This window comes from Watersipora subatra, chromosome 6 (assembly GCF_963576615.1).
Source record: "Watersipora subatra chromosome 6, tzWatSuba1.1, whole genome shotgun sequence".
Classification (NCBI taxonomy): domain Eukaryota; kingdom Metazoa; phylum Bryozoa; class Gymnolaemata; order Cheilostomatida; family Watersiporidae; genus Watersipora; species Watersipora subatra.
In genome coordinates this window covers 51,668,842-51,694,808 of record NC_088713.1, presented here as the reverse complement: position 1 = coordinate 51,694,808, position 25,967 = coordinate 51,668,842, and the positions used below count along the sequence as shown (strand labels likewise).

The 25,967-nt window shown below is 36.8% G+C and overlaps 1 protein-coding gene across 2 annotated transcripts; it reads left to right on the top strand.

Annotated features, from left to right (window-relative positions):
* The first annotated feature begins 8,593 nt into the window (after positions 1–8,593).
* LOC137398989 (uncharacterized) lies at positions 8,594–11,598 on the top strand. 2 transcript variants are annotated; one of them, XR_010979093.1, is made up of 4 exons: positions 8,594–8,745; positions 9,061–9,280; positions 9,541–11,283; positions 11,393–11,598. XR_010979093.1 is itself a non-coding variant. In XM_068085157.1 (3 exons), exons 1-3 carry the CDS (start codon positions 8,656–8,658, stop codon positions 9,810–9,812), a joined length of 582 nt encoding a protein of 193 aa, XP_067941258.1. In that variant the 5' UTR covers positions 8,594–8,655; the 3' UTR covers positions 9,813–11,413. The 2 variants fall into 2 exon arrangements, 1 of the variants encoding a protein (XP_067941258.1); XM_068085157.1 differs by having other exon boundaries at positions 9,541–11,413.
* The last annotated feature ends 14,369 nt before the right edge of the window (positions 11,599–25,967 follow it).

Here is a 25,967-nt window from a genome sequence, read left to right as displayed (position 1 = left end):
CAGATTAATATCGCAGCACTCTGTGTGAGACCTGCCTAAAGGAATGGCCACACGTAACGAATTATTCGCTCAATCTAACCGAATAAACGAAATTCACAGAATTCACAGATTTATTCAGCCGAATAAAACAGAATTATCTGAGCTGCGCATGCACACCGATTTGCTCGGCGAAACGATATCAGCTTTTGCAATTAGTATAGTCCAAGACATGTATGACGACGCACAATAAAAGTAGCAGTGCTATTCAACATAGTACACACAATACAATGGCCTAGATTGCGCTATTGTTGGTTTTTATCGTTTGTAGACTGGCTACAAATCGTTTCTTTTTAACGGATGTTAGAATCATGTTCGCTAACCAACAATAGCACCACCTAAGCAGTTTCATCAGGTGTAGATGAAGCAGTTGAATTGCACTCATACATTTATTGCGTGTCGCAATACCTGTCTTGGACTATACTAATTGCAAAAGATGCTAGAATCGTGCTCGCTAATAACTTGTCTAACCAATTAGAAACTTTTCATCAACGAATTTGGTGTGCATGCACAGCTCAGATAATTCTGTGATATTCGGCTGGATAAGTCTGTGAATTCTGTTAATTTCGTGAATTCGGTCATATTGAACGAATTATTCGTTACGTGTGGCCGTAACTTAACGCTGTCAAAAGAACTTCAGATATACCACATTAATATTGCAGCACTCTGTGAGACCCGTCTAACACCATCAAGGAGTTTAGTGAGCAACAGCAACGCATTCTATTAGATTGGCAGATAAGTGCATAAACAATTCTTTGTTTATGCACTGGAGTTGGCTTTGCTACCAGAAATGACATAGCCTAGGAAATAGAACAAAGCCCAATTGCAGTGATTGACAGGATAATGACTCTGCACTTGCCATTACAGAAAAATGAGTACTTGTCTATCATAAGCGTTTGTATTTCCACTATGAAAGATTTTGAAAAAAACCAAGAAAAACTTTTGCAATCAGTTGAAATGCGTGATAAAAATAAAAATCAACCCAGCAAAGATGAGTTGCTCATTGCAGGTGATATTAATGCGAGGGTTGGATTTGATCACCAGATATGGCAGAGTTATTGGATATCAAGGTCTAGAGAAATTTAACACTAACGGTGAACTTCTACTTGCTTAGATAGAAACACGCATGCTTAGTGCTATGTTAGAGAGCTCAATGTTTTGATACTCTTAAAACTTACCGTTTCTTCATTCCACATTCCTTCGGGATTTCTGCACAAGGGGCACAATTCTTTAGAAAGAAGCTCAATTTTAGAATACACAGGATCCTCACTGGTCTTTCCAGTCAACCTCTTATTTGCCTGACAGTATAATAAAATGTAGATGATTAGACTCTTTCTGTAGATACAGAGGGATCAACACAAAACCAAATATGCTATCAACCAAAAGGTAGCGAAACAGAGAGATCTGGAAATAATTAGTAGTGCCGTGAATAAAGGTTTTGAGTCAAGGTCACCAAGCTAGCCACAACGAGTAAACAAAGTGTCGATAACGTCGCATAAAGAATTGTCATATATATTTCCATTTTATCTATGAATACAAAGGTGATTAGCAACAGTTGATATAACCGATGAGAATATAACTAACAATAAAAGTGATGATTAAATATACAATGTTAAGTTCAAGTTGAAAGTTAACAAAACAGCTTTATTCTCTTGCAAATACATGATTTCTTGTATTCGTTGAAAACATGGAATTCATCGATATCATTGTTGATTTTGTCACCGAGTGTGCCCTTCATGTTTAAAGTTGAGAAAATGCTCTGCTTCAGCCACCTCCACTTCTATTGGCTGTAATAGTCCGCTGCTAAAGTTAGACAGCCAAATAATATCCTTCTTTGACGTAGTAACACTTTTTCTTTGCTTTTATCATGCACTGTTAGATGATATTTAAGTATTTATTATTTAGAAAACCTGATTATTTCCATAATTCACAGATTTCATTTTTTTCAGGTCAGAAATTAACTTGATATCAGTGATTGTAAATGGGATTTATTCGATTGACATTCAAGTTGATTGATGTACGAGTTTAATAACAGCATGAATTAAGATCACACCTGGAGGTTCAACTGTATTGTTAACAGAAAGAATACTGACCCTTTCACTTTGCATATCTTCAAATAAAAAACTTTATTATTGACTAAATCTTTTACCACTATTTTTATTAGGCTAAGATTCATGAATATACTAAAATGAAGAGAAGTACAAAATGAGTTGTTACTCCACAAAATTGTGCTGACTACTCCAAATTTAATGTGGCTAGGTCTAATAAATCACATACTTGCATTTACGGTTAGTGTGTGAAACAGGGTTCACAAGGTACAAGGAAACCCTCTGTATTTAGCTTGACTGCCCCTACACCGAGACTCCATAGCAGTAAGAATACCACTAGCCTGTAAATATATATTCATATGTGTAATTGTTAGATAATAGTTTTATTATGAAGTAATGAATAAAGTTATACTACAAGTTCAGTTCAGAAGAGCAATAAAGATCTTTACTATAATAATATATGTGTCTGTCTGTCTGAAATCAGGCTTGAAGCGTTAAAACAAGAAATGCATCAAATGGGAATTTAACTCATATATTTGACTTTGCGTACCAACACTCTAACCACTGCATCATTCAGCTACCTCCTCACTCATCAGAATAATTATGCACATAGTTATTACATATGATAATCTCTCATGGCACACAGAACTCCAGAGTACTAGCCATAACGAAAAATACTGGTATTAAATAATATTAGAATAACTGTGCACATAGTTATTACACATGACAATCTCTCATGGCACACAGAGCTCCAGAGTACTAGCTATAATAAAATATACTGACTTTAAATAATAATAGAATAATTGTGCACATAATTATTACACATAATAATCTCTCATGGTACACAGAACTCCAAAGTACTAGCAATAATAAAATATACTGGCATTAAATAATAGAATAATTATGCACATAGTTATTACACATATCAATCTCTCATGGCACACACAACTCCAGAGTACTGGCAATAATAAAAGATACTGGCATTAAACAATAATAGGTCTTTCACAAGTCTTAAACCTAGTCTCTCACAGGTGCTGCTAACGTTGTTGCTGTTTTCGTTGACAACAATAAACCAATAAAAACAGCTAAATACATTAATACACACATACATTAATATTTATGTTTTCTATAGTAAAATGAACAATTTTCTATGCAACACAACAGATCTGAATTGGTATCTGAATCGGATTATTTTTCAATAAGAATCAGTATATCAGAGCGGTATCTGAATTGGCTGGTGAATTTATGTAGAATCGCGGCATCTCTAGCTTTCATGCACCTGCACAGTTCGGTTTGGTTTGATGGGATATAGTCACAGAATTATACCTAATCTAGGTCACATCTTATTTCAGAGTTCTGCCAGTTTCCTACTGTGTGTGCCTTCTGTTTAAACCATGACTGCCACATACAACTTCCATCGTATTTTCTAGGTAAATCAGACACGCTGATTCCGACTTTGCACTCAAAATAAAAATTGGTCCACTAACTTTCAAAGTCATGAAGGCTTTTTTAAAGCGTTTCTATATCTGTCTCAAAAACAACACAATCGGCACAACAGCTTTGCCCATAAATATGTGACGCAGCCTAGCTTTTTAGGAGTAGAAGTTAAGGATGTTTAGTCCGATTTAGAATGATAGAGATGGGTGTCATAAAATCCATTATTATCTAAATCCAGCCTGTCTTAAAACCCGTTATTTTCTATCTATTATACTGACCTAGGAAAGATGGTTGATGTGAAGACATCAATGACTCTGATTTGGTGTTTTTGTAAAAGCTGATTCAAGGATGTTGATTTTTGTTAAGCTTTTACATTGAAAGCATCTCAAAGTGTTCTTAAATTAGCGCATTTAAAAGATTGAACACGAACTGAAGAGAGAAAACAGGAATAATATATCAGCACATTGTTATAATTATTATTGTTATTCTCTGTTTTATTATGATAACTCTGCTTTGACATGTTTTTATCATGTTTATGTTGTACTACAGAAAGTTGGAATACAGAACACAGAAAAGCTTAGGCTTGCTCATCATATGCTAGCAAGTTCAATGTACTGTTGCTTTTAAACCTTACCATTTCTTCATCTGACACTCCTTTGCAATTCCTGAAAGGAGGACACGACTCTCGAGAAGGAAACTCAATTTTAGAATACACGGAACCATCATTTGTCTTTCCAGACCAGCCCCATATTCACCTGTCAGTATAATAACGTGTATACGAGTAGACCATGGTATGTATATTAACAAAAGGTAGCAAATGGATGAAACAGGAATTTACTTTTACTATGTCTAATTAATTATACATAATTCAAAATAATATTGTGTTTCTGTAATTCTCAGGTCAATTTAAAGAGGTTTAGAGTTGTCTACTCAACACCCTCTAATATGTACTACAGATAGTTGGAGTAGAATACTGGAATAGTATGATGACTTATAGAGGAGTATCTTTCTTACCTGAAAATGATCATAGAGGTTACTGTATTTAGCATGGCAATGAATCAATATAGTTGTTGTATTTCTTCAGATATTTCCTGCTTACCTTCTGGGAAGAGCTAAAAGAACAGCATTGACTTCATACAATGTGTTCTATGATAAAGATACCTCAATGAGAGAATGTAAAATATACGAATACATATCATTCTATAGAGGAGTTTATGTAAACACCTGACTGTATACCTATTAAATGTAAGTCCCAGTTAGAATATATAATATCACCTCTGATCCTAGTCAGATGTTATTATGAAATATATGTACCCATGCACATTGGAGTCATAAACAAGCATGCAAATACATGCATTGCATTATACGATAATCTATCTATTATTATACAGATCTCAAAGTTTGTGTGGTAGTACTTCAATTTGTCCTGCTATAGCTATTGATATCCTGAAATTAAAAGCTTGCAATCTGCTGGATTTGATCTGGGAACCTTCCATCACCAGGCAAATATCTTACCAATTATTCTACGCAAGATTGGTGGATTCATTGGGCGGTATATGTCGCTATGTGGGTGAAAATAAGCTACCGCTCTCCATTACGGCGCAGCGTCATTTCGTGCTTGCTTTCATGACTCTTTTTAGTAAGAGCCGTAGACAACTGGCTTACTCAATTTAGCCATTGGCAATGTGCCAGGCTAACGGCAAACGTCAAGCAACTACATTACTTGTCATTGTTCATAAGCTGAGTTTTAATACTCGTGCAACGTCGGGCATTTCGCTAGTACAGGCTACAGATACATGAAACAAAAACTCACTGTGTCTATGGTATGATGATACCTAGGAAGGGGATGCCTAGCTTCTTCAGCGATGACCAGCTGATCTCCTTGACCATAGCGTAGCGCAAGATATGGACTAGGTCTTCAGAAAAAGGAGTAGATGTGCTGAAACATCAAGGAGACCATATTTCAGTGAAAGGATATTGATATCTCAGCATCCCTAGCTAGAATCATTATACAGTTGACGCTCCTATAACGTATATAATCAGTTCCAGGAACGTTTATGTTTTAGGGAATTTATGTTATAAGGTCACTAAAATACAAGTAAATTGCCTAAGCCGTTCCAAGATCTTTCCAAACTCACTCCTTTGGCCATGCAAAAAAGGAAAAACTTTACTTAACTCTTTTAATTTATGGGCTGTACCGTAACTGTGGAAATATTGGTTTGCATCAACATCTTTTCTTCCTGTTTTGATCAACCCCACTGGTTTTAATAGACCATGATCGTGGTAAATTTACACAAGTTGGTAGGAACTGTACATTTTCGACATTCATTTACAACGATTTGCGCATTTTCTTAAACGGTAAAGTCTACTTTGCAAAAAAAACTAATAACAACTATTTTGTAAGTGTACAATAAAGCAAAACAACAAAATATTTTTACTATAAAAAGCAGTTCTACCTGTTTGTCAACTATTACTATCCTGGGGTCAAGGCTAGGATAAAGATAATTTTCGACGATACTCCAGCTCGTGACAACAAAACTGGTAAACCGACACTTTAACACCTACACTTGCATGTCGCCTTTGTATTTGTGAACCATTGTGCAGCTATCCTACTCGTCTATTTGTCGACGCATTTAACGATTTATTTCAACAAGCTAGAATGTCGCGAATGTCATATATAATAAATAGTACGCTAAGCGCACGGCGTTTTTTCTTCCACAAGTGCGACGAAATAAACTAACACTCGAATCGATTTTGAAAACTTGCCCGACTTGACATTTTATGTTATATGGAACTTTTTCCGCTGTAGGAAGCAAAAACTTTACCTAATTTTTTTACGTTATCTGGAATTTACGTTATAGGAAGTATACGTTATAGGAGCGTCTAGTGTACAGTCATCACCCGTACACTTTATACAGTCATCACCTGTACACTTTATACAGTCATCATCCATGCACTTTATACAGTCATCACCTGTACACTTTATACAGTCATCATCCATACACTTTATACAGTCATCACCCGTACACTTTAGACAGTCATCACCTGTACACTTTATACAGTCATCACCCGTACACTTTATACCGTCATCATCCATACACTTTATACAGTCATCACCCGCACACTTTATACAGTCATCATCTGTACACTTTATACAGTCATCACCCGCACGCTTTATACAGTCATCACCCGTACACTTTATACAGTCATCATCCGTACACTTTATACAGTCATCACCCGTACACTTTATACAGTCATCACCCGCACGCTTTATACAGTCATCACCCGTACACTTTATACAGTCATCATCCGTACACTTTATACAGTCATCACCCGTACACTTTATACAGTCATCACCCATACACTTAATACAGTCATCACCCGTACACTTTATACAGTCATCCCCTGTACACTTTATACAGTCATCACCCGTACACTTTATACAGTCATCACCAGTACACTTTATACAGTCATCACCTGTACACTTTATACAGTCATCCACTGTACTCTTTATACAGTCATCACCTGTACACTTTATACAGTTATCAACCGTACACCTTATACAGTCATCACCCGTACACTTTACACATTCATCACATGTACACTTTATATAGTCATCACCTGTACACTTTATACGGTTATCACCTGTACACTTTATACAGTCATCACCTGTACACTTTATACAGCCACCACTTGTACACTGTATACAGTCATCATCCATACACTTTATACAGTCATCACCTCTACACTTTACACAGTCATCACATCTACACTTTATAGAGTCATCACCTGTACACTTTATACAGTTATCAACTGTACACCTTATACCGTCATCACCTGTACACTTTATATACACTTTAAATACTAACAGAAATACAGTATGTATGAACATAACAACGATCGAACAAATTGGGACTCACTTCCTGTCAGTGACTAGCGTGTCCATGAACAGTGTGGTTATGTCTTCATCCCTTTCTGGTATTGGCGTGCATGGCCTGCAACAATACATTTCTAATAAAACATACAGTTGAACATGAATAACTCAACCTTAAAGGGACTGAGTGAAAGTATTTGGGCTATCAGAGCATACAGGTTATTCACACACTGTCATGAGTGCATGTATTTACCTTATGATACATGTAAATACACCGACAATATATAAGTATAGAATCACATTATTTGTGGTTAACTAAGAGGATTGCAACAATTGAGTTTAGGACCTGTAAGAATAAATTCATGGCCAAACATATTTGCCTTTAAAATAAAACAGATAGAATGTTCTAGAGCGACAGAATTGACACCTAGAGTAAAGCAATATTTGTTTTACTGAGCTGCAAAGAAACCAACGACTAAAAATTATGAAAATATTGATAAGAGAATGTGCACTGCATTATAAGGATATACAAGTAATTTCACTATTAAAATGGCACACCAGTAACTCTAGTCCTGTAATAGAAAACTAGTAAGTCTGCTGCCATCACGATACACTAATAACTGCACCACCATAATTGTATGCTTATAGCTCTACTACTGTAACGGTACACTAATAAATCTACAACTATAATGTTACACTAGTAAATCTACTACTAGTACAGTACTAATAGATGTGTATTAAGTGTAGCTTCAATTAAAACTGGCAAAGCATATGGTGATGAGGAATTATCAGAGAAGAAAAGGGTAAAATATGCTGAGTCTTTCCCCCAAACTATGAAAAATCTCTGTTCTACAACATGAAGACTTTACAAAAACCTTAAACCATAACTGCCACGATCAGTGTTTTTGTTTTTTTCATATGTAAATCAGACATGCTGATTCCGATTTTGTAATCAAAATAAAAATTGGTCCACTAGTTTTCAAAGTCATTTTTGTTTTTGAAGGCTTTTTACAGCGATTCAATATCGGGGTCGAAAACGACACTTCAAGCCCCGCCCATAAACATGTGACGTAACCTAGCTTTTTATGGACGCAAGTCGGAGATGTTTAGTCGACTGAGAAACAAATAGCTCTGCGAGCTTACCAATGAAAATCGACGTTACAGATGTCAAATCTCCAAAGGTCAAGGTCAGGTTTACATAATTTTTCATAAATTCTTATCGAGACGCTCGGAAATCGCTTTATACAGATAACGCTCTCAATGGCAGGAACCCAAGTACCCATGGATGAAGGTATGCATGGTTTTGTGGCTGAACCTCTTGTTAGGATGGAAGATAACGAGGTTGTGAACGTGAGTAATATTATTTTTATTTCATTTGTTTTTAATTTATCGAAAATAATTGATGAAAAAATGCGATATTTGTTATAAAGTACAAAGCAGTTATATCATTCATTTTATTAGATTTCGTTGGATTATATACATACATACAAATGAATATATCGGCTTGTTCATCATCATGTTGTGTTGTCAATAAATTTATTGAGTTTAATATTCTTGACTTAGCTTCCCCAAATTTTTCACTTTGAGACTCAGTTGTACATGTATGTAAAGATAAGCCGCTTTGTATTCAACCTCTTGTCACTAAAACATTTGCTTCCTTACCAGGTTTATGTACCAAGACCTGTTGAGGAATGGTGTGGCTGTGGGAGATGCCAGGCTTGGCCTAAAGAAGACATGAACATCTGCTGCAGGAATCATCCTATATGGGACACGCAAAGAAGTGGAGGGCCAGAGATTTCCTGCATTACATCATGCCCCAACATTGGCGAACTTATGATGTATGCCCCCTTAAGAAACATGTGGCACAACTACTGTACATACCATGGTGTGTTTTGATTTGCACTGCATAATGAGATTTGTCGCATGACATGTCTGCTGTTTAGCAAATCCCTTCCTCATCCTATAATGTTTTTAATCTTTCAAGCAAATTATTATGCAGCTCTATAATGCTACCTCTTACAAGAATATTGTAGATATTTTATTGCAAAAGTTTACCTACAGCCAGCATGATGGGTTGAAAATCACCCATAATCTCAACCTAGCATGCGTGGACTATGTTTTTAACCTTTGTTCCTATCATTACAGTACCACAAAGACCAGATGCTGAATTGCTTCAAGTGGGCCCAAATCTAACCCAAGAACAGATTACCAGACTAATTAATGAACAAAAAAGACTGTGCGCTTACAGGTCGTTAATATTTTGGGCATACCCAAGTTTGAAACGAGGTGAAAGAAAGCCACTACCTGCCTGCATATATGCTTATGTCAGAGCACTGTTTCCCAGTACAGACGACGAAGAAATTTATGCCGATTGGCAACATACTCTCTTTGCCTATAGCAATCAGCAAGACAGTTGATAGATCAGCAAGATAGTTATTAAAGGTTGACTTGCAACAAAATTCACATTACAGTTATTTGATATCAAAAGATTCACCATGTCTTACTCTGTTGTAGGTGCAAAATATGTGGAAAGGTGATTACAAGCTCTTAAAAGCTCAAAAACCAACAGAAAATCGTAGCCACACCAGATCGCTGTAGTTTGGATTCCCTTTCCAAAGCGGTTCAAATGTGATGTAGTTCTGAGCGATGGTTTCTGTTTAGACTTTCTTGCAACCTTATTCGTTGAAATATTTTCACAGATATACTTCACGCATTCAATAAAACTGTCTATTGTTCTTACGAGTCTGTTTTATCGTCATTGTAATGCTGTCACTTTTAGCACTGATATATTATAACTTACCATAAAAAATCATTGAACTTTTTAACCTTAGCTCGAAGAAGTACATATCATTGTCCGATAATCATGACGAGTCCGTTGGTCACCTGTGATATTCAAAGTGCTGCAAAAATTATTTGCGAAGTATTGGGTCACATGATCAGATTACGACTTGACGATTGAATAATGCCGAAACAAAACCGTAAAGTAGTAAGCATCTATATTTGATAAGGGGTCTTCGGTAAAACCCGAAGTGTTTGTCATAAACTAGTACTACGATAAGCTTTATATTGAGTTTTTTATTGGCCTTTCAATTCACGTGAGAACATCATGTAACAAGACAATAACCAAATTTCATGGCTACGTCATCGAAATAAAGAGATTCCAATCTACGGCGGCTTTTTGAGCTTTTAAGAGCTTTTTATCACATTTCCACATATTTGGCACCTACAACACAACAGAGTAAGACACGGTGAATCTTTTGATACCAAATAACTGTTATGAGAATTTTATTGCAAATCAACCTTTAATAACTATCTTGCTGATCTATCAACTGTCTTGCTGATTGCTATAAGCAAAGAGAGTTTAGATATAGATATAGTAAATCCTAGATTGGCGAATAGCTATCATTACAATGGAGCAAAAGTGAGGCCTATAATTGGCTGTTGTTCTCACGATGTCAAGTCGCAGTGATGTGCATCACGGCAACAGAGCCTTCCGCTGAGCAATGAGTTTAGTAGTGAAAGCATGCTTGTGCTACTAGTTTATAAGTCGTTATAAACGTTACAATAAGACTAAATTCTCGGTAAAATGTCAGCAGAAAAGACTACAACACCTCAGGTATGTGAACCCAAAATAAAAATTTTAAATACTTAAATCAACTTAACCTTTGCGCGTGTGCTATATCATTGGTTCACGTTGCATGTTGCTACTGGTAACAAACTAACTACCTTACCAACTCAACTTACTTGTCCTATCATGGTCTCATAACAACGAACATACCTTTTTATGATTATTCGGAATTGAAAGTGAAGTGAATGAATGGGACTATCAAAAGAAAGATTGTTTAGACTGATTACAACAACATATATTACATACTTGTCTCTCAGCTGGTAGGGTTGTAATCTAGCTTGGCATGGTTGATCAAATGCCTTTTTTTGTCTCATTCGAAGTAATGTAATTATATTCATTCTACTACATGTATGTATTGTTAATGTTTAGGCCAATAAAAAGTCAAGTCGCCGTGGGTGCTGTGCCTATGAATGTTCAAGCAATCCTGAGAAATGCCAAAATCTGGCCTTGCACCGCTTTCCAAACAAGAAACGAGCTGAAACCTGTAATGCTTGCCTCACATTTGACGATTTAGTAAATAAGCTGCTACACCAAAATGCTTGTTCTTGGTGTCAAATTGAAGCTCAGAATGTGGTTCTAGCAGCCATAGAAACAATTTTGATAATGAATACAAAATTTCATTTTTGAACAAATAAATTTATGCCGATCGATCTTACAAGACTGACCTATAATTTACACAATAACAAAGAAGGTGCAGATTTTAGCCAAAATCTGTTACTATCACCTGATTCTACACAAAATTCTGAATATACAAGTAAAATCTCATGACAATATTACATACTTTATATAAAGAAGAGTCTCACGTAGCATATGGAGTCACTGAAAAAGCACATTTGAGAAAAACGACTTTGAAAAAAAAATTTATGCCGCTTCTCTGTTGCTCAGTAGTCGTGCGACGTGCTGTTGACTTACTTCGGCAGTTGTTCGATTTCTACTCCACCTTTCCAAGAGTATGAAACCAAGCAACTGCGAAAGAAAGTAAACCTTACCGATTTCCGATTCTTTCTCTTCAATCTGTGCTCATCTTTAACTTTTGCATGCAGCAATGACTTCTCACCTACAAGCAAACCAAAATACTTCAGTACCTTGAATACTTCAGTCCTACCACTAGTGAAGAACATCAGGGCCATCGTCGCGCTCACTGTCACCGCATGCTCACCATGCCACTGGGTCTTCGGGCAACGTCGCCAGATTTCCCCATTCAAACACTCATTCGCATTCTGCGTACGAACCTTCGCACACCGCTCCAACAATCTCTCGTCTGACAATCTCTCGTATCACACTCAACATCGCATTTGGTCAGTCAGGTTTTGAAGATGACTTGCTGGGATTCTTATATCAACACCAGCTATCACGAGGGCAATAATCATGCTGCGGGTGCGAGGCATCAGACGTGATGTGATACGGCGCGGCCAAAATTTCTCTTTTTATTCTATCAATGTTACCTGGATTCCGACTGATGGCTTTGCGATAACAAGACTGCAAAGAGGTCATCAAGGTTTCTGTAAGCTTGCCTTTCCCGGAAATAGGCGTCGCCGATTTACTATATGAAACTTGAGTTATTTCATGAGTTGGCAAACGTTTAGCAACATGATTTATGCACGCCTCCTTGACGCTGACATTACCATACACATTCAGACTACACACCGCATCATACGCTGCACTATCACCATCACCAAGAGAAACAGTATAACGTAAAGGCCCTGTTGTAGATCTCTGCCAGATAATCTTTGCTGCTTCTCTCTCCATAGCACCGCTCGAGCAGTCATGGATCTTCTCGCAAGCATCTTGGCGTTTCTTCCAGAACTCGTCGTAATCGCTGTCATCCTTCTTCGGTCCTTACTCACATACCTGGCAGTAGTTTGACATCACTTCAAAGTCTACAACATATCCAGTAAGAACATCTATAGCAACAAATACACCATTGCGTGAAGTGTGTCCACGCTTCTGCCATGCACCGTCGTAACTCACAGCTATATCTACAGTATCTACATCAGTACTACGTCTATCAAGCTTTAGATACTCTGCCTTTACAATATTCCTAATGATTCTAAAACAAGCCTCTAAAGCTGTAGAACATGCAGTAGCTAACTTACCTAACATAGCGAAGTATGAGGCACTCGTAATAGGCAGTGGTAAATTTAAATCCGAAATAAAGCTGCACGCCTGTTCATAACCTACCCTGTTACTCTTACAAGAATAAACAAATCTATCGTTTATATCATAAGCCTTACCATTTACCACACTCGGGGATGTGTGCCGCGACATAACTACGGTCTTACAATCGTTACAAACTACTTCAAATAAAATAGACATACCATATACCCTATCAGTCTCAACTAACCCTACATTAGTACTACGACAGACGGAACACATATGAGAAACTAAGCTATATAAAAATTTCACGCTCACTACCCTAAAGCTGCTTGCCCTGACACTGCTTGCGGCGGTATCACCAGAAGTAGTGTCAGCACCAGCAGAAACAGGCGAGCTAGCAAGATACTTCCTGAAAGTCTCCAGCTTGTGCTTGGACGCAAAAACTGGAGTGGCAGCGGCAGAATCTGGATCAGCACAAACTGGAGCATAAGATGTAGATGGTGCTGATGAGAGAAGAGATGTACTCGGCGGTGGTGTGGTTGCATCAACTTTCTACAAATAAAAACTAATTTATGCTTAGAAGTTATTAGTTGCAGATAATTATTTTTTGCTGAGACTTCATATTTATCTTGGGTTCATATTCTGCGATGTATACAGCATACTGAAGCAACACAGCTAACTTTACCACTGATAGAAAGGCCTAATAGGAAACCTTCAATGTTAATGTTTCGTATCGAATAGCATAACATCTACTCGGTATCGTCGATACATAACCAATATTTTATAATGGATACTATTTGAATTGTTTGGTTAGCCTAATGAAATGGATAGTAGAAAAGATGAAAGATAGTAGCTGAAAATTTTTTTAGTAACTAATTAAAACTAGTCATACTAACTAAAAATTTAATCGGAGAAATTACTAATAAAAAATAGCAAAACGAAAATGCTAACCTCGTCATCAATCTTTCTAGATGGAAAGACTCGTCTTCTTTTCTTTTTCCCAAACGCAATGGCTGAATATGACTTCACCATATCGTCAATGTAGATCAAAATATAAAAGTAGAGAGTGTTTGAGAGCTTTGCAAAACGATAAGGAGCCATTTATTATGCAAATAAAGAGGTCATAAGGGTCACATTTTTTGCGGTTTTTTTGGGGTTTGTATTATTACAGGGTGTCAATAAAAAGCTTTTTGTAGAGTTTTGTCTTAGTTTTTGTCAATAAAATGCATAACTGTTGAAAGAGCACATTCTACTACTTACAGTGCTTCATAAATCTGTAATATAGAAAATTTGACAAAAATTGTCATCTGTCACCCTAAGTTTCGGCCTTAAACCATAACTGTCACGTACAACTTTTATCATATTTTCTAAGAAAATCAGACACGCTGATTCCAATTTTGTACTCAAAATAAAAATAAAGCTTGTTACAACTCGTAGCTTGTTACATGATGTTTAAATGGGCTGAGCGCCGAGAAAAATGAGCTCAAAAAAGCGCGATTTTATCACAAGCTAGCGATGTTATCACGGTTTTTGAACTCATTTTTAAATATGCAATGTTAAATAGCTTAATTACCTTTCAGAAAAGACAAATTATTTTTAAGACTGAATTTAGATAATAATGGATTTTAAAGCACCTATCCTATTATTCTAGATCGGTCTAAACATTCCTAAATTCCATTCCTAAAAAGCTAGGTTACGTCACGTGTTTATGAGCGGAGCTTGTTGAGCCGATCGTGTTGTTTTCGAGACCGATATTAAAACGCTGTAAAAAGGCCTTCAATACTCTGAAAGTTGGTGGACCAATCTTTATTTTGAGTAAAAAATCCGAATCAGCATGTCGGATTTACCTGGTGAATACGATAAAAGTTGCACGTGGCAGTTATGGTTTTAATGTTCACAGGGTATTTAGAGGAAAACTATGGGCCGATTTCTATCCGCATTTTTTCTACCCCCCACTCTTCCTCTACCATCCCTACTGCTGACTATCTCTTCTACCTCGCCTTCAACTCTCCTGTAAAAATGGGGCTTGGTGGCAACCATCCTCGGTAGATGTTTTGCTTCAATCTCTTTCAAGCTGTATGACAAACCTGTTGATGCTAGGGTTGGCGGCTCCACATCAACATACACTGGTTCTGATCCTGAAATGAGATGCTTTTCCAGCTCCTTGAAGAGGTCATCAATGTAATCTACAAAATTAGAACAACAATTATGAAAGAGCACTACAAAATGGTTGATACATTGACTGGGTTTGCATAAAACCACTGTGAAAGCAATTGTGTCGTGATCACTAAAGCAGCTTTGAGAAACCTACGAGAGCATGGAAAAAAATACCTCGTTTGGTATGAACATTTTTTTATCAGTGGCAAGTCTGCTAATCTTACTATATGTAGCATCTTGTCTCCGATGAACAGCAGTTGGTACTTGCTTGGTCGCCTTACTCCTCTGAACGACAACCAGTGGCGTTCCATCACTCTTCAGCTTGACATCTCTGTTACAGTTTTCATTATGTAACATAACAGTTAGTTGTACTCTATAACCAAAACAAGATCTCATTTTTTAATAAGTCGCCATTTTCAAAAGCCGTGAATCACGAAAAGGATCGACTGAGACATGCCAAAACAGTAATGCTTGTGTCTCAAACATTACCATTGGCTAGAGGTTATAGATTTGGTGTACTCGTGTGTCTGTTCTATTTGTCTATCGAGTGATGACAGCAAACTCATCATAGTCTATAAACAGTCTCCGAGGCCCACTGACTGCATTGTTGACCGACTTACTGGAGAATTAATCACAACTTTAGTACAAACCTTGATAGCATTCCACTATAGCTGAAGCCTTCCATCTTTGGGGCATTCCTGTTGATCTCGGCATGGAAAGATTCTAACTCGGAAGTAGCTAGTCTACCAGCCTTGGATATGGCATCAATCAGGCCCTTTCTTTCAAGAATCGGTCTTAGTTTTACTGCCGTTAGGCTATCTACAAAACAAGAAAATATTTAGTTATTGCAGTGCCAAGGCTTCAATTCTACTTTTGGCCTAAGTTGACCTATACCTTGCCAATGATGGTAACATGAACTATATATATATATATATATAGCAATAAGTAATCAATTAATATTCATTTAGTATAACATCAGTCACACATACATAATATTAAAGCCATGTTACTTACATCTATCAATCCAGCGACGATCACAAAGATAACCTTCACTATCTGGTTCTGGCAATAAGGTGTCTGGACCATGAACACAATGATGGAATTCAGTGTTATCCCTGTGAACATGAATGTTGCACATGTGGTTGGTGACTGATTTCCACCATTCGATTCTAAGCTGACTTCCGGGCTCTGTGTTTACCACAACGTGATAGAGGTGGCGTATTATTGTCTCTGACCAGTGACCAACAACTCTGTTAGCTGCAACGCTAGCAAACTCACAGAGCTTTTTCTTTAGATCTAATAAAAGTGAAACAACTGTAATAAATCAAGCATGGTGCTTATTTTATTATATCCAATTAACTGGCATCATGCGGCAATAAGCAAACTTTAGTGCATAAACCACAAAATTCCAAAAGGTTGGAGAACACTTTTGCCACCAGCCTTAACACGCTATAAATAACCAGTTTGGCGCAATCTGAACCTACTCTATCTATCTCAGAGAAATATCAGATATTGTGCTTGTAGAGTCAAACTTTTAAATTAAACACTCACTCTTTGCAATATGCCATAGATCGAAATAGTGGGTAACCTCTGGCCATTCTTTCCTCATGTAAGGAGCAATCATGATGTGCTGGTCAGTTGTTAGGCTGCCTATACAAACACCAGCATCTTCCACTTCTCGACGGCATCTGATCAATCCCTCCTTCTCCATTGCCTGTGATGATGTTGTCTCAGTGACCTGTATATGTAAGAATGTTTAATTTGAATTGACTATTGGGCGCTGTCTTCTTATAAAACAAACACAATAGGTATTGAAACACTGAATATGTTGCTAAACATTTAAGTAGGTAACTAATCAATTTATCAAATCTAGTAAAAATAATAATGTTCACTGGAGACAGTTCTCACCTTCACCAACTGAGATGCCACTATAAGAGAGGATTTTACATCCATTAGTGTGTAGGTGCTGTATAGGGCACTATGTCCTGGGGTGTCAAATCTTCCATCTCCGCTGACATCTATCTGCTCTGTACCTAGTGCCTGTTGTACTGCTGTCATGTTATGGCTGTAGACATTCCTGATGACCTGTGTAGAAAAACAGCTAGTATTACATGAAACATACAGGATTATTACATAAAAGGCATAGAGTTTAGATAGAAACCAAGCTAGTAATTGCTGTAAATATTCATTTGAGTTTTGAACATTGGTGAATACATTCAGGACTCAATTGTACCATGATGTGAATGACATTGGACATACTTGCGTTTCATTTTGTCAACCTATTTCTGGTTGACTAAGGTAAAATTATTAACACCAAACAGTGCTAAATGTCATACATAAACATTATGGTAGATTAAAGACTTGCCCCATGAAGGTAGTGCTGTTGGTGTCTGAAAAAAGATCGCATGGAGGGAGCCATGATACTAAGCATCGAGAATGCACGGAGAAACTTGGTTGGCAAGCATCCAGTAAACAAGATCATCGCACTTATCAAAATGTTTATGACAGCACGTCCACTGGTGCGACTGCTAGATTCCCATGTTCTCACGTGTCTGCAGCTATCACAAACGGCTGTCATTTTGACGTATCCTCCATCTCTGTATGTAGACTCCACGTTGGTAAGGCACGCACACTTCCTACAGTACTTGAGTGCCTCTAGAAGTTGCTTGTGATCTACCAAGTATTTTGGTTCATTGTACCATGATCTCTGTCTGTAATTATAAAAGTAATAACTGATGGTTATGCATCTGTAGCATAGCTGAAAAACACTCAAATTATCCCGCCTAAACCGAGGCACAGATGCCAATGATAGGGTGAACCAAATGCACAATAGTACACATACATTATGAACTTACGCCTGTTTATAGACTTGGTAGTTTTCCTTTTCTGCATCATCATCCTCGTAGTCACTGTCTGGCTCCCAATCAGAATCTTCCATATCATCTACTGGCAGATCATCTTCTAACTCATCCATGTATTCAAGGAAATCGTCTCCTCCATAATCTATATTCTTCAGAACACTACCTTCTATATCACCCACAGCATCATCATCCACATGTTCTACCATATTAGCTGTTACAACCTAGTAATAGATGAAAGTGTTTACACATGGGGGTTTGATGAGGCACCAAAGCATTACCAATGAGTGGCCATGGGTTGGCAGCCTGATCACATATTGATGATCATAACATCAAAAATCAAAACAAAAGCAACAAACTTCGTGTGGTTGAAGCAAACTAACGCCATATGGATTGTATATGGCTGGTTTGTTTGCTTTGTTTGGAAATTTTTATTTTGGATAACCCCACAAACCTCTGTTGTATTGCCGCCAGATTTTCCATCTAGGCAAATGCTACCATGACAATGCTGTGCTGCTTCCGTTGTATCAATATCAGACTTTTTTTCTGAGCTGTTGGTATCAGTGAGATGCTGAGCTGCCCCCCTTCTATCTATTTTTTCAATGTCTTTACTGGAAATTTTTGAAAACAACATTTGGTCAGAGGTCATTTTATGAGAGGTCAGCGGACATATGTTGTCAGTGAAACCAAAAGATAGCCAAAGATGAAATGCAAACATTTAATTATTACAATATTACTAACTCACCTGTTATACTGTGTTGATGATGAGCGATACTTGATCAATCCAAAAGTTGAAACGCTCTTGGTGACACTTAAAACAGATTCTGTCATCGTGCTTACTGCGACTGCCGACTGATTGTCTGGCTGCTTCTTTCTCTTTGGAGGTGGTGGTCGTGTGGTTAGACGTGGTCGTAGTGGGATCCTTGAAAATTATAATGCAGACTAATGCAAAGACATGTATAAAACTGATTGAAAATGATGAACCAAGTGCATAAGCTTTTGTGAGAACTTTGTATTATGTCACCTTGTCACATGAGTGTAATTTCCCCCCTTCCCCTGAGATGCTTCTATATGAATTTTTTGTAATGATTGTGATAGTGAGTCATTAAACAGTCATAATTATATATTCAGACTATAATAATTTACCTTCACTGCTGTGATAGAAAGAGTTCAGCTTGCATGGATAGAAAGAGTTCAACACATGCATCTGCAAACAAAGTTATTCATGCTGTATGTTACTGATCCTATCTTGAGCCTGGCAAACATGCAAATCCCTAGTTGAAGGCTGGTTCACACTATATCGCCATATCTTGGCGTTGGTCGTCGTTTATGTGAACCGTGAATTTATGTCATCGACGATCATCGCGGACAGGTCGGGAAAGTTAGCAGCTGTAAAACTTCCCCGATGCTTCGCCAAGATCGACGACTGCCTTTCAAATGTGAACCATTTCAGCGATGGTAATTCCAGGCCGTGAATAGCGTGATTTATTCATAATCGTTTATGATAGTCGCTGCGGGACTAATTTTTTATTCCCGCATGCGAAAAAAGAGGTTTCTTCACAAAAATTTAAAAATATGTCACGCAGTATTTCCTAATGCAAACGCGGTTGGTTTGTGACACGCCGAAATAGTGTGAACCAGCCTTAAATTGACAAAGTGGAGGCAGCTGTCTTGACTAAGTTGGGCACATGCAGACATGACATAAGGTTTATAGACAGAATGGTTCATACATAGGTATGAGGGATAAAATAATCATGCAGTAAAAAGTAACAACATTAACACAGCAGAGATAGACAGTTGTTATACTTCTGAACTCAGGTTGAGGTGACCTACTCGGGAGCAAGTGCTCTCCTTTTCTCTAATCTGCTCTCTTTTTTAGTAGGCGATCTAGGTTGTTGCTTTCTTGGTGATGGTACTGATGTGCCAGATGCAAGTTGAATGGTTGGTACAGCATCATCCTTGAATGTGAGCCTAAAATATTTTCAAAAGATTGTATTTCATTTAAATTTTGTAAGCAGTCTGTCTATATATATATATATGATGAGATGGTGAACAACCACAGAAATGTAGACCATGTTAATTAATGCAGGCTGCTGACTTGACAATATTGCTATTGATGCAGCTAGACTCCATTAACTCATGGATCTTTTATATGGTTTTTATTCATGATAATTCTACAGAAAAGATTTGGCTCTGGCTTAGTCAGCTGGATTTTTCTCATTGCGATCAGTTTGGGTTTGCTAGCTACCTAGTACCAGAACAGTTAAATTGGTTGAATTACTATGATAATATTATGCACTGAGGAATAAAAAAACACTTATGCGTTTGAACAAAGATATGCAACTCTTGGTTCTGATGTGGTGTAAGATCTTTAGTACAGAGAAAACAACTTTTATCTCTGATAACATTTTATCATTCATAATAATATACTCACGTGACACCAGGCATCGTAAGATATTGATTATAGTTGGTGAATGAGTCTGTAGAGAAATGCCTAAAGCACAGACGACTGTTACTAGTCCATTTGAAATTCTTAACTTTGGTCGAGACAAAGTGAGTCCATCGAATTTGAAGAGAAGAACTCACAGGCCACGCCTTCAGATGGTCTGTAGCTTCACAGTTGGCAGCTGCGCATCTTCTGCTCATCTTACCTTAGCTTACCTCAGGCCGGTAGCGGGATGAGTACAAAATATACCACTCAACTATATACTACTCAAATCCACAATACACCACTCTTAAATCGGCAATATACTACTCAAATTCCACAATAAACCACTCTCAAGTTAACAATATACCACTCTCAAATCAACAATATACTACTCCAAGTCAGCAAAACCCCTCTCTCAAGTCGACAATACAGAATGCACCACAGTAAGTTGACAATAGACAATCAACAATACACCACTCAATCAACAAAACGCCACTATAAGTCAACAATATATCACTCAAAGTCGACTATATACCACTCGTAATCAACAATTAGGATGATGCACGATGTATTCTCAATGAAGAAGCGTTATTTATTATTTTCTCAACCGAGTACTCGCAGCGTAGGGATGAGAATGGAATATGTTCGCGGGTTGTAGCGAGTTGAGCGGAACTTGCTTTTACGCTAAACTTTGACACTGCTTGGCGCAGTTGTATTACCGTAGGTTGCATAAGCAGCAGATCACGTGAGACACAGGTCTGCCTTCGATGGAAACTTTACCGAGATATAATTGTGTTCCAGGACTATTTAAAAAATGGTTGACCAATGACACGGCAGATAAGAGAATGCGGTGAAATGATTTTATCGAAACGGGTGTCTTAAAACCTATTCTTTTTTTATTTCCAGCCTGTATTATACTCTCAGTCTTTCCTAAAAGGTAGATAGGACATGCAACACTGCTTGTAGATTGTTACCGGATGTTTTATGGGCTGGATGCCGAGAAAATAAAGCTCAAAAAACCGCGATTTTATTATAAGCTAGCGTTGTTAATTGGCCAATTGTAAGCTAGGTTACGCCACTAAATTAACGATATCCGCTAAATAGCGACGTGTTCTAAATGACATCGTTTTGGGGACAAAATGCAAATTAATCTCAAAACTGTTTGGAATTTTTTTATTGAGGCAATAAATATGAAAAATAGTGTGCCCATAGTGATCAGCATAGTTGATTTGCTATTTGAAAAACTTCTACTCAGGATGGTGGCAGTTATGGTTTAACTTTTAGTGTGACTAGTTACTCTCCATGATAAATTTAGATAAGAGAAGATGCAAAAACTGATAAATAACACAATAAAATAGAAGACGTTGAAATTTGTTTTCATCAGAACCACCATCTGAACAATAATCAATACAAAGTTGATCATCTAGTCAGTCAGGAAATCAAAGAATATCTTCAGGAAATGAAGCAGTTCGTAAGCCACTCTGATGTTTTAACATACAAAGTACATCTTCAAACTAATTAATTTTGTATTAAGCTGTCTGGTCACACTAGACCTCTTAATATAAAATACTAAACCTCTTAAACCAATTGATTCCTAGTTATTTGTATAATACACAAATAACCATAAATCAATTATTTAACCATGATATATAGAAGTTGAGCTGCATTTAATATAGTTAAATCTGAATTAAAAGGAGTCCATCTTTGTAAAACTTCTTCGAGCACCATAAACTAGTACAAAAGTTACCCCACTTATCTTGTTTTTGCTATTCTTCTGATCTTTTTTCAATTAAATCTAATTATGGTCTGCCCCCACAAGGATGATGAGGTGATTACTTTCCTGGACTTTGTTATCGATACCAACACTTTTCGAAAAATAGGTGGCAAGCCTTAAAGGTTGACTTGCAACAAAATTCACAACAATTCAGTTTGGTTATTGTAATAGATATAGTAAACCCTAGATTGGCGAATAGCTATCCTTACGATGGAGCAAAAGTGAGGCCTATAATTGGCTGTTGTTTTCACGACGTTACATCGCAGTGATGTGCATCACAGCATCAGAGCCTTCTATTGAGCAATGAGTTTAGCAGTGAAAGCATGCTTGTCACACTAGTTTTTAAGTCATAAACGTAACAGTAAGACCATATTCTTAGTTAAATGTCACCAGAGGTGACATTTAACTAAGAGGTGACTACAACACCCCAGGTATATCACGAATTGTCCATAACAAGACAGAACTTCATCTCAAAACAAGAAGTTCTCAACAATATCATAAGCTATCTATGCTAATTAAAGACACCAAGCTGAAAGCTGCTAGTGGAAAATAATAGGAAAACCTTCATCGGTTTTGAGTCAGCAGCCAAATCTGTACATAGCATTGCTCAATATCTTTTCAGCAACTACCCTTACATCAACTACTTCCTAACCTTTAATATCAACCAGGATCACATTGAGATTCTGTTTTCCACAATACAATCTATCATGGGAAAGGTAGGGTGACTATGACAATAACCTGGATGTGCAGTGCTTTAGATCTGCACTTCGAGCACTGCTCATAAAGGCAGATATCACACCAAGTCCTAATGCTAACTGTATTAATCTGGATGTGAGCAGGGCTGAAAAACCTGGCCAACTCATACTACATTCTCAGGCTAGAAAGGAGAAGGAAGAGACAAAAGCTGATAAAGGTGAAGATGAGGAGTTCGGTGATCAGGAAACTTTTCTAACTCTAATGTGATGACTGTAGCAAGTTCTTGACCAATGTAAAAATAGTGGGAAGTAGAAGTAGTGATGAAATAACTCTAATCTCAGTTTAAAACAGAGGAGGATTTGTGACACCATTGATGCGTCAGGCCGAATATGTATTGCTGCAGAAAAGTGCTTACGCTCACAGATGGAGAGCTAGGGTATCACACAGAGAGCTTTTAAACAAGTAACATCACAGACAATAACATATATGTCTTATTACATAGCCTCAAACCGGGTTTTACATGCACAGTGCAGACCAACAGTCTACTCAAAACTATAGTAAATCGTTATACATTTAATAAAATCATAATACACTATGCCGCTTCAAAGCAGGATTTTAGTTCAACCAACCTTAGACAAAAGCTACCTCATCCAGTTATTTTCAGTCATGTCTAATGGGTGTTTAATAGTGTGTTCCAACTTAACTGCTTCTAAATCTCATTTGATTCATTAGTTTGTTATTAGTTTAATTTCTATTTGGTCACTCTTTGTATTATCAATAATATAGAAACTGTGCATATAGTTATTACACGTGATAATCTCTCACGGCGCATAGAACTCCAGTGTGCTAGCAGTAATAAAATATACTGGCATTAAATAATAATAGAATAATTGAGCACATAGTTATTACACATGACAATCTCTCATGACACACAGAACTCCAGAGTACTATAGCCATAATAAAATATACTGGCATCAAATAATAATAGAATAATTGTGCACATAGTTATTACACATGACAATCTCTCATGACACACAGAACTCCAGAGTACTATAGCCATAATAAAAGATACTGGCATTAAATAATAATAGAATAATTATGCGCATAGTTATTACATATGATAATCTATCATGGCACACAGAGCTCCAGAGTACTAGCAATAATAAAATATACTGGCATTAAAAAATAATAGAATAATTGTGCACATAGTTATTACACATGACAATCTCTCATGGCACACAGAACTCCAGAGTACCAGCCATAACAAAATATACTGGCATTAAATAATAATAGAATAATTATGCACATAGTTATTACACATGACAATCTATCATGGCACACAGAACTCCAGAGTACCAGCCATAATAAAATATACTGACATTAAATAATAATAGAATAATTGTGCACATAGTTATTACATATGATGATCTCTCATGGCACACAGAAATCCAGAGTAATAGCCTTAATAAAATATACTGGCATTAAATAATAATAGAATAATTGTGCACATAGTTATTACACATGACAGTCTCTCATGACACACAGAACTCCAGAGTACTATAGCCATAATAAAAGATACTGGCATTAAATAATAATAGAATAATTATGCACATAGTTATTACATATGATAATCTATCATGGCACACAGAGCTCCAGAGTACTAGCAATAATAAAATATACTGGCATTAAATAATAATAGAATAATTGTGCACATAGTTATTACATATGATGATCTCTCATGGCACACAGAACTCCAGAGTACAAGCCAGAATAAAATATACTGGCATTAAATAATAATAGAATAATTATGCACATAGTTATTACACATGACAATTTCTCATGGCACACAGAACTCCAGAGTACCAGCCATAATAAAATATACTGACATTAAATAATAATAGAATAATTGTGCACATAGTTATTACACATGAAAATCTCTCATGGCATACGGGGCTATATGACTGGGCGCTCATGGCACCCAGTCATTGCTATTGGTATTATCCATTACTATTGGAGAACTATTGGTATTATCCATTACCATGTGTGTAAGATTCTTGCCTTTTTCATCCAAAGTCAGTTTTATATATTTTCAACAAAATATGCAGTCTTAGATGCACAAGCTATAGGAAAATTGTGCAGTTTTTAGTGCTAAGTCAATAGGAATTCATAGATCAGCTGATTCACTTTGCACATCACCACGACGTTGCGTCATGCTAATTATAGGCCTCACTTGTTTTGATTATTCGCATATCTAGGGTTTACTATATCTGTGGTTTGGGCTATCAGAGCAATCAAGTTATCCACACACTGTCATGATTGCATGAATTTACATGATGATACATGTATATACACTAACAACCTATAAGTACAAAAGCAATATATTTGTGGTAATGTAAGAGGATTGCAACAATCGAGTTTAGTATCTGCAAGAACAAATTTATGGTCTAACATATTTGCCTTTAAAATAAAACTAATAGAATGTTCTAGAGCGACAGAATTAACACTTGAAGTAAAGCAAGATTTGTTTTACTGCACTGCGAGAAAAACCACCTACTAAAAATTATGAAAGGATTGAAAAGATCATGTGCACTGCATTGTAAAGATATACAAGAAATTTCACAATTAAAGTGGCACACTAGTAACTCTAGTACTGTAATGGAAAACTAGTAAGTCTACTGCTATCACGGTACACTAGTAACTGCACACCATAATTGTATGCTAAGAGCCCTACTACTATTAATGTGCAGTAATAACTCTACTGATATAATGGTACACTAATAACTCTACTACTATAATGGTACACTAGTAACTCTACTAATATAATGGTACACTAATAACTCTACTACTATAATGGTACACTAATAACTCTACTACTATAATGGTACACTAGTAACTCTACTACTATAATGGTACACTAGTATCTCTACTACTATA

Coding starts and splice junctions, on each gene's coding strand:
- LOC137398989 (XM_068085157.1), top strand. CDS start 8,656: ATGGCAGGAACCCAAGTACCCATGGATGAAGGTATGCATGGTTTTGTG. Junction 8,746..9,060: donor AAGATAACGAGGTTGTGAAC/GTGAGTAATATT, acceptor CTTCCTTACCAG/GTTTATGTACCAAGACCTGT. Junction 9,281..9,540: donor CAACTACTGTACATACCATG/GTGTGTTTTGAT, acceptor CTATCATTACAG/TACCACAAAGACCAGATGCT.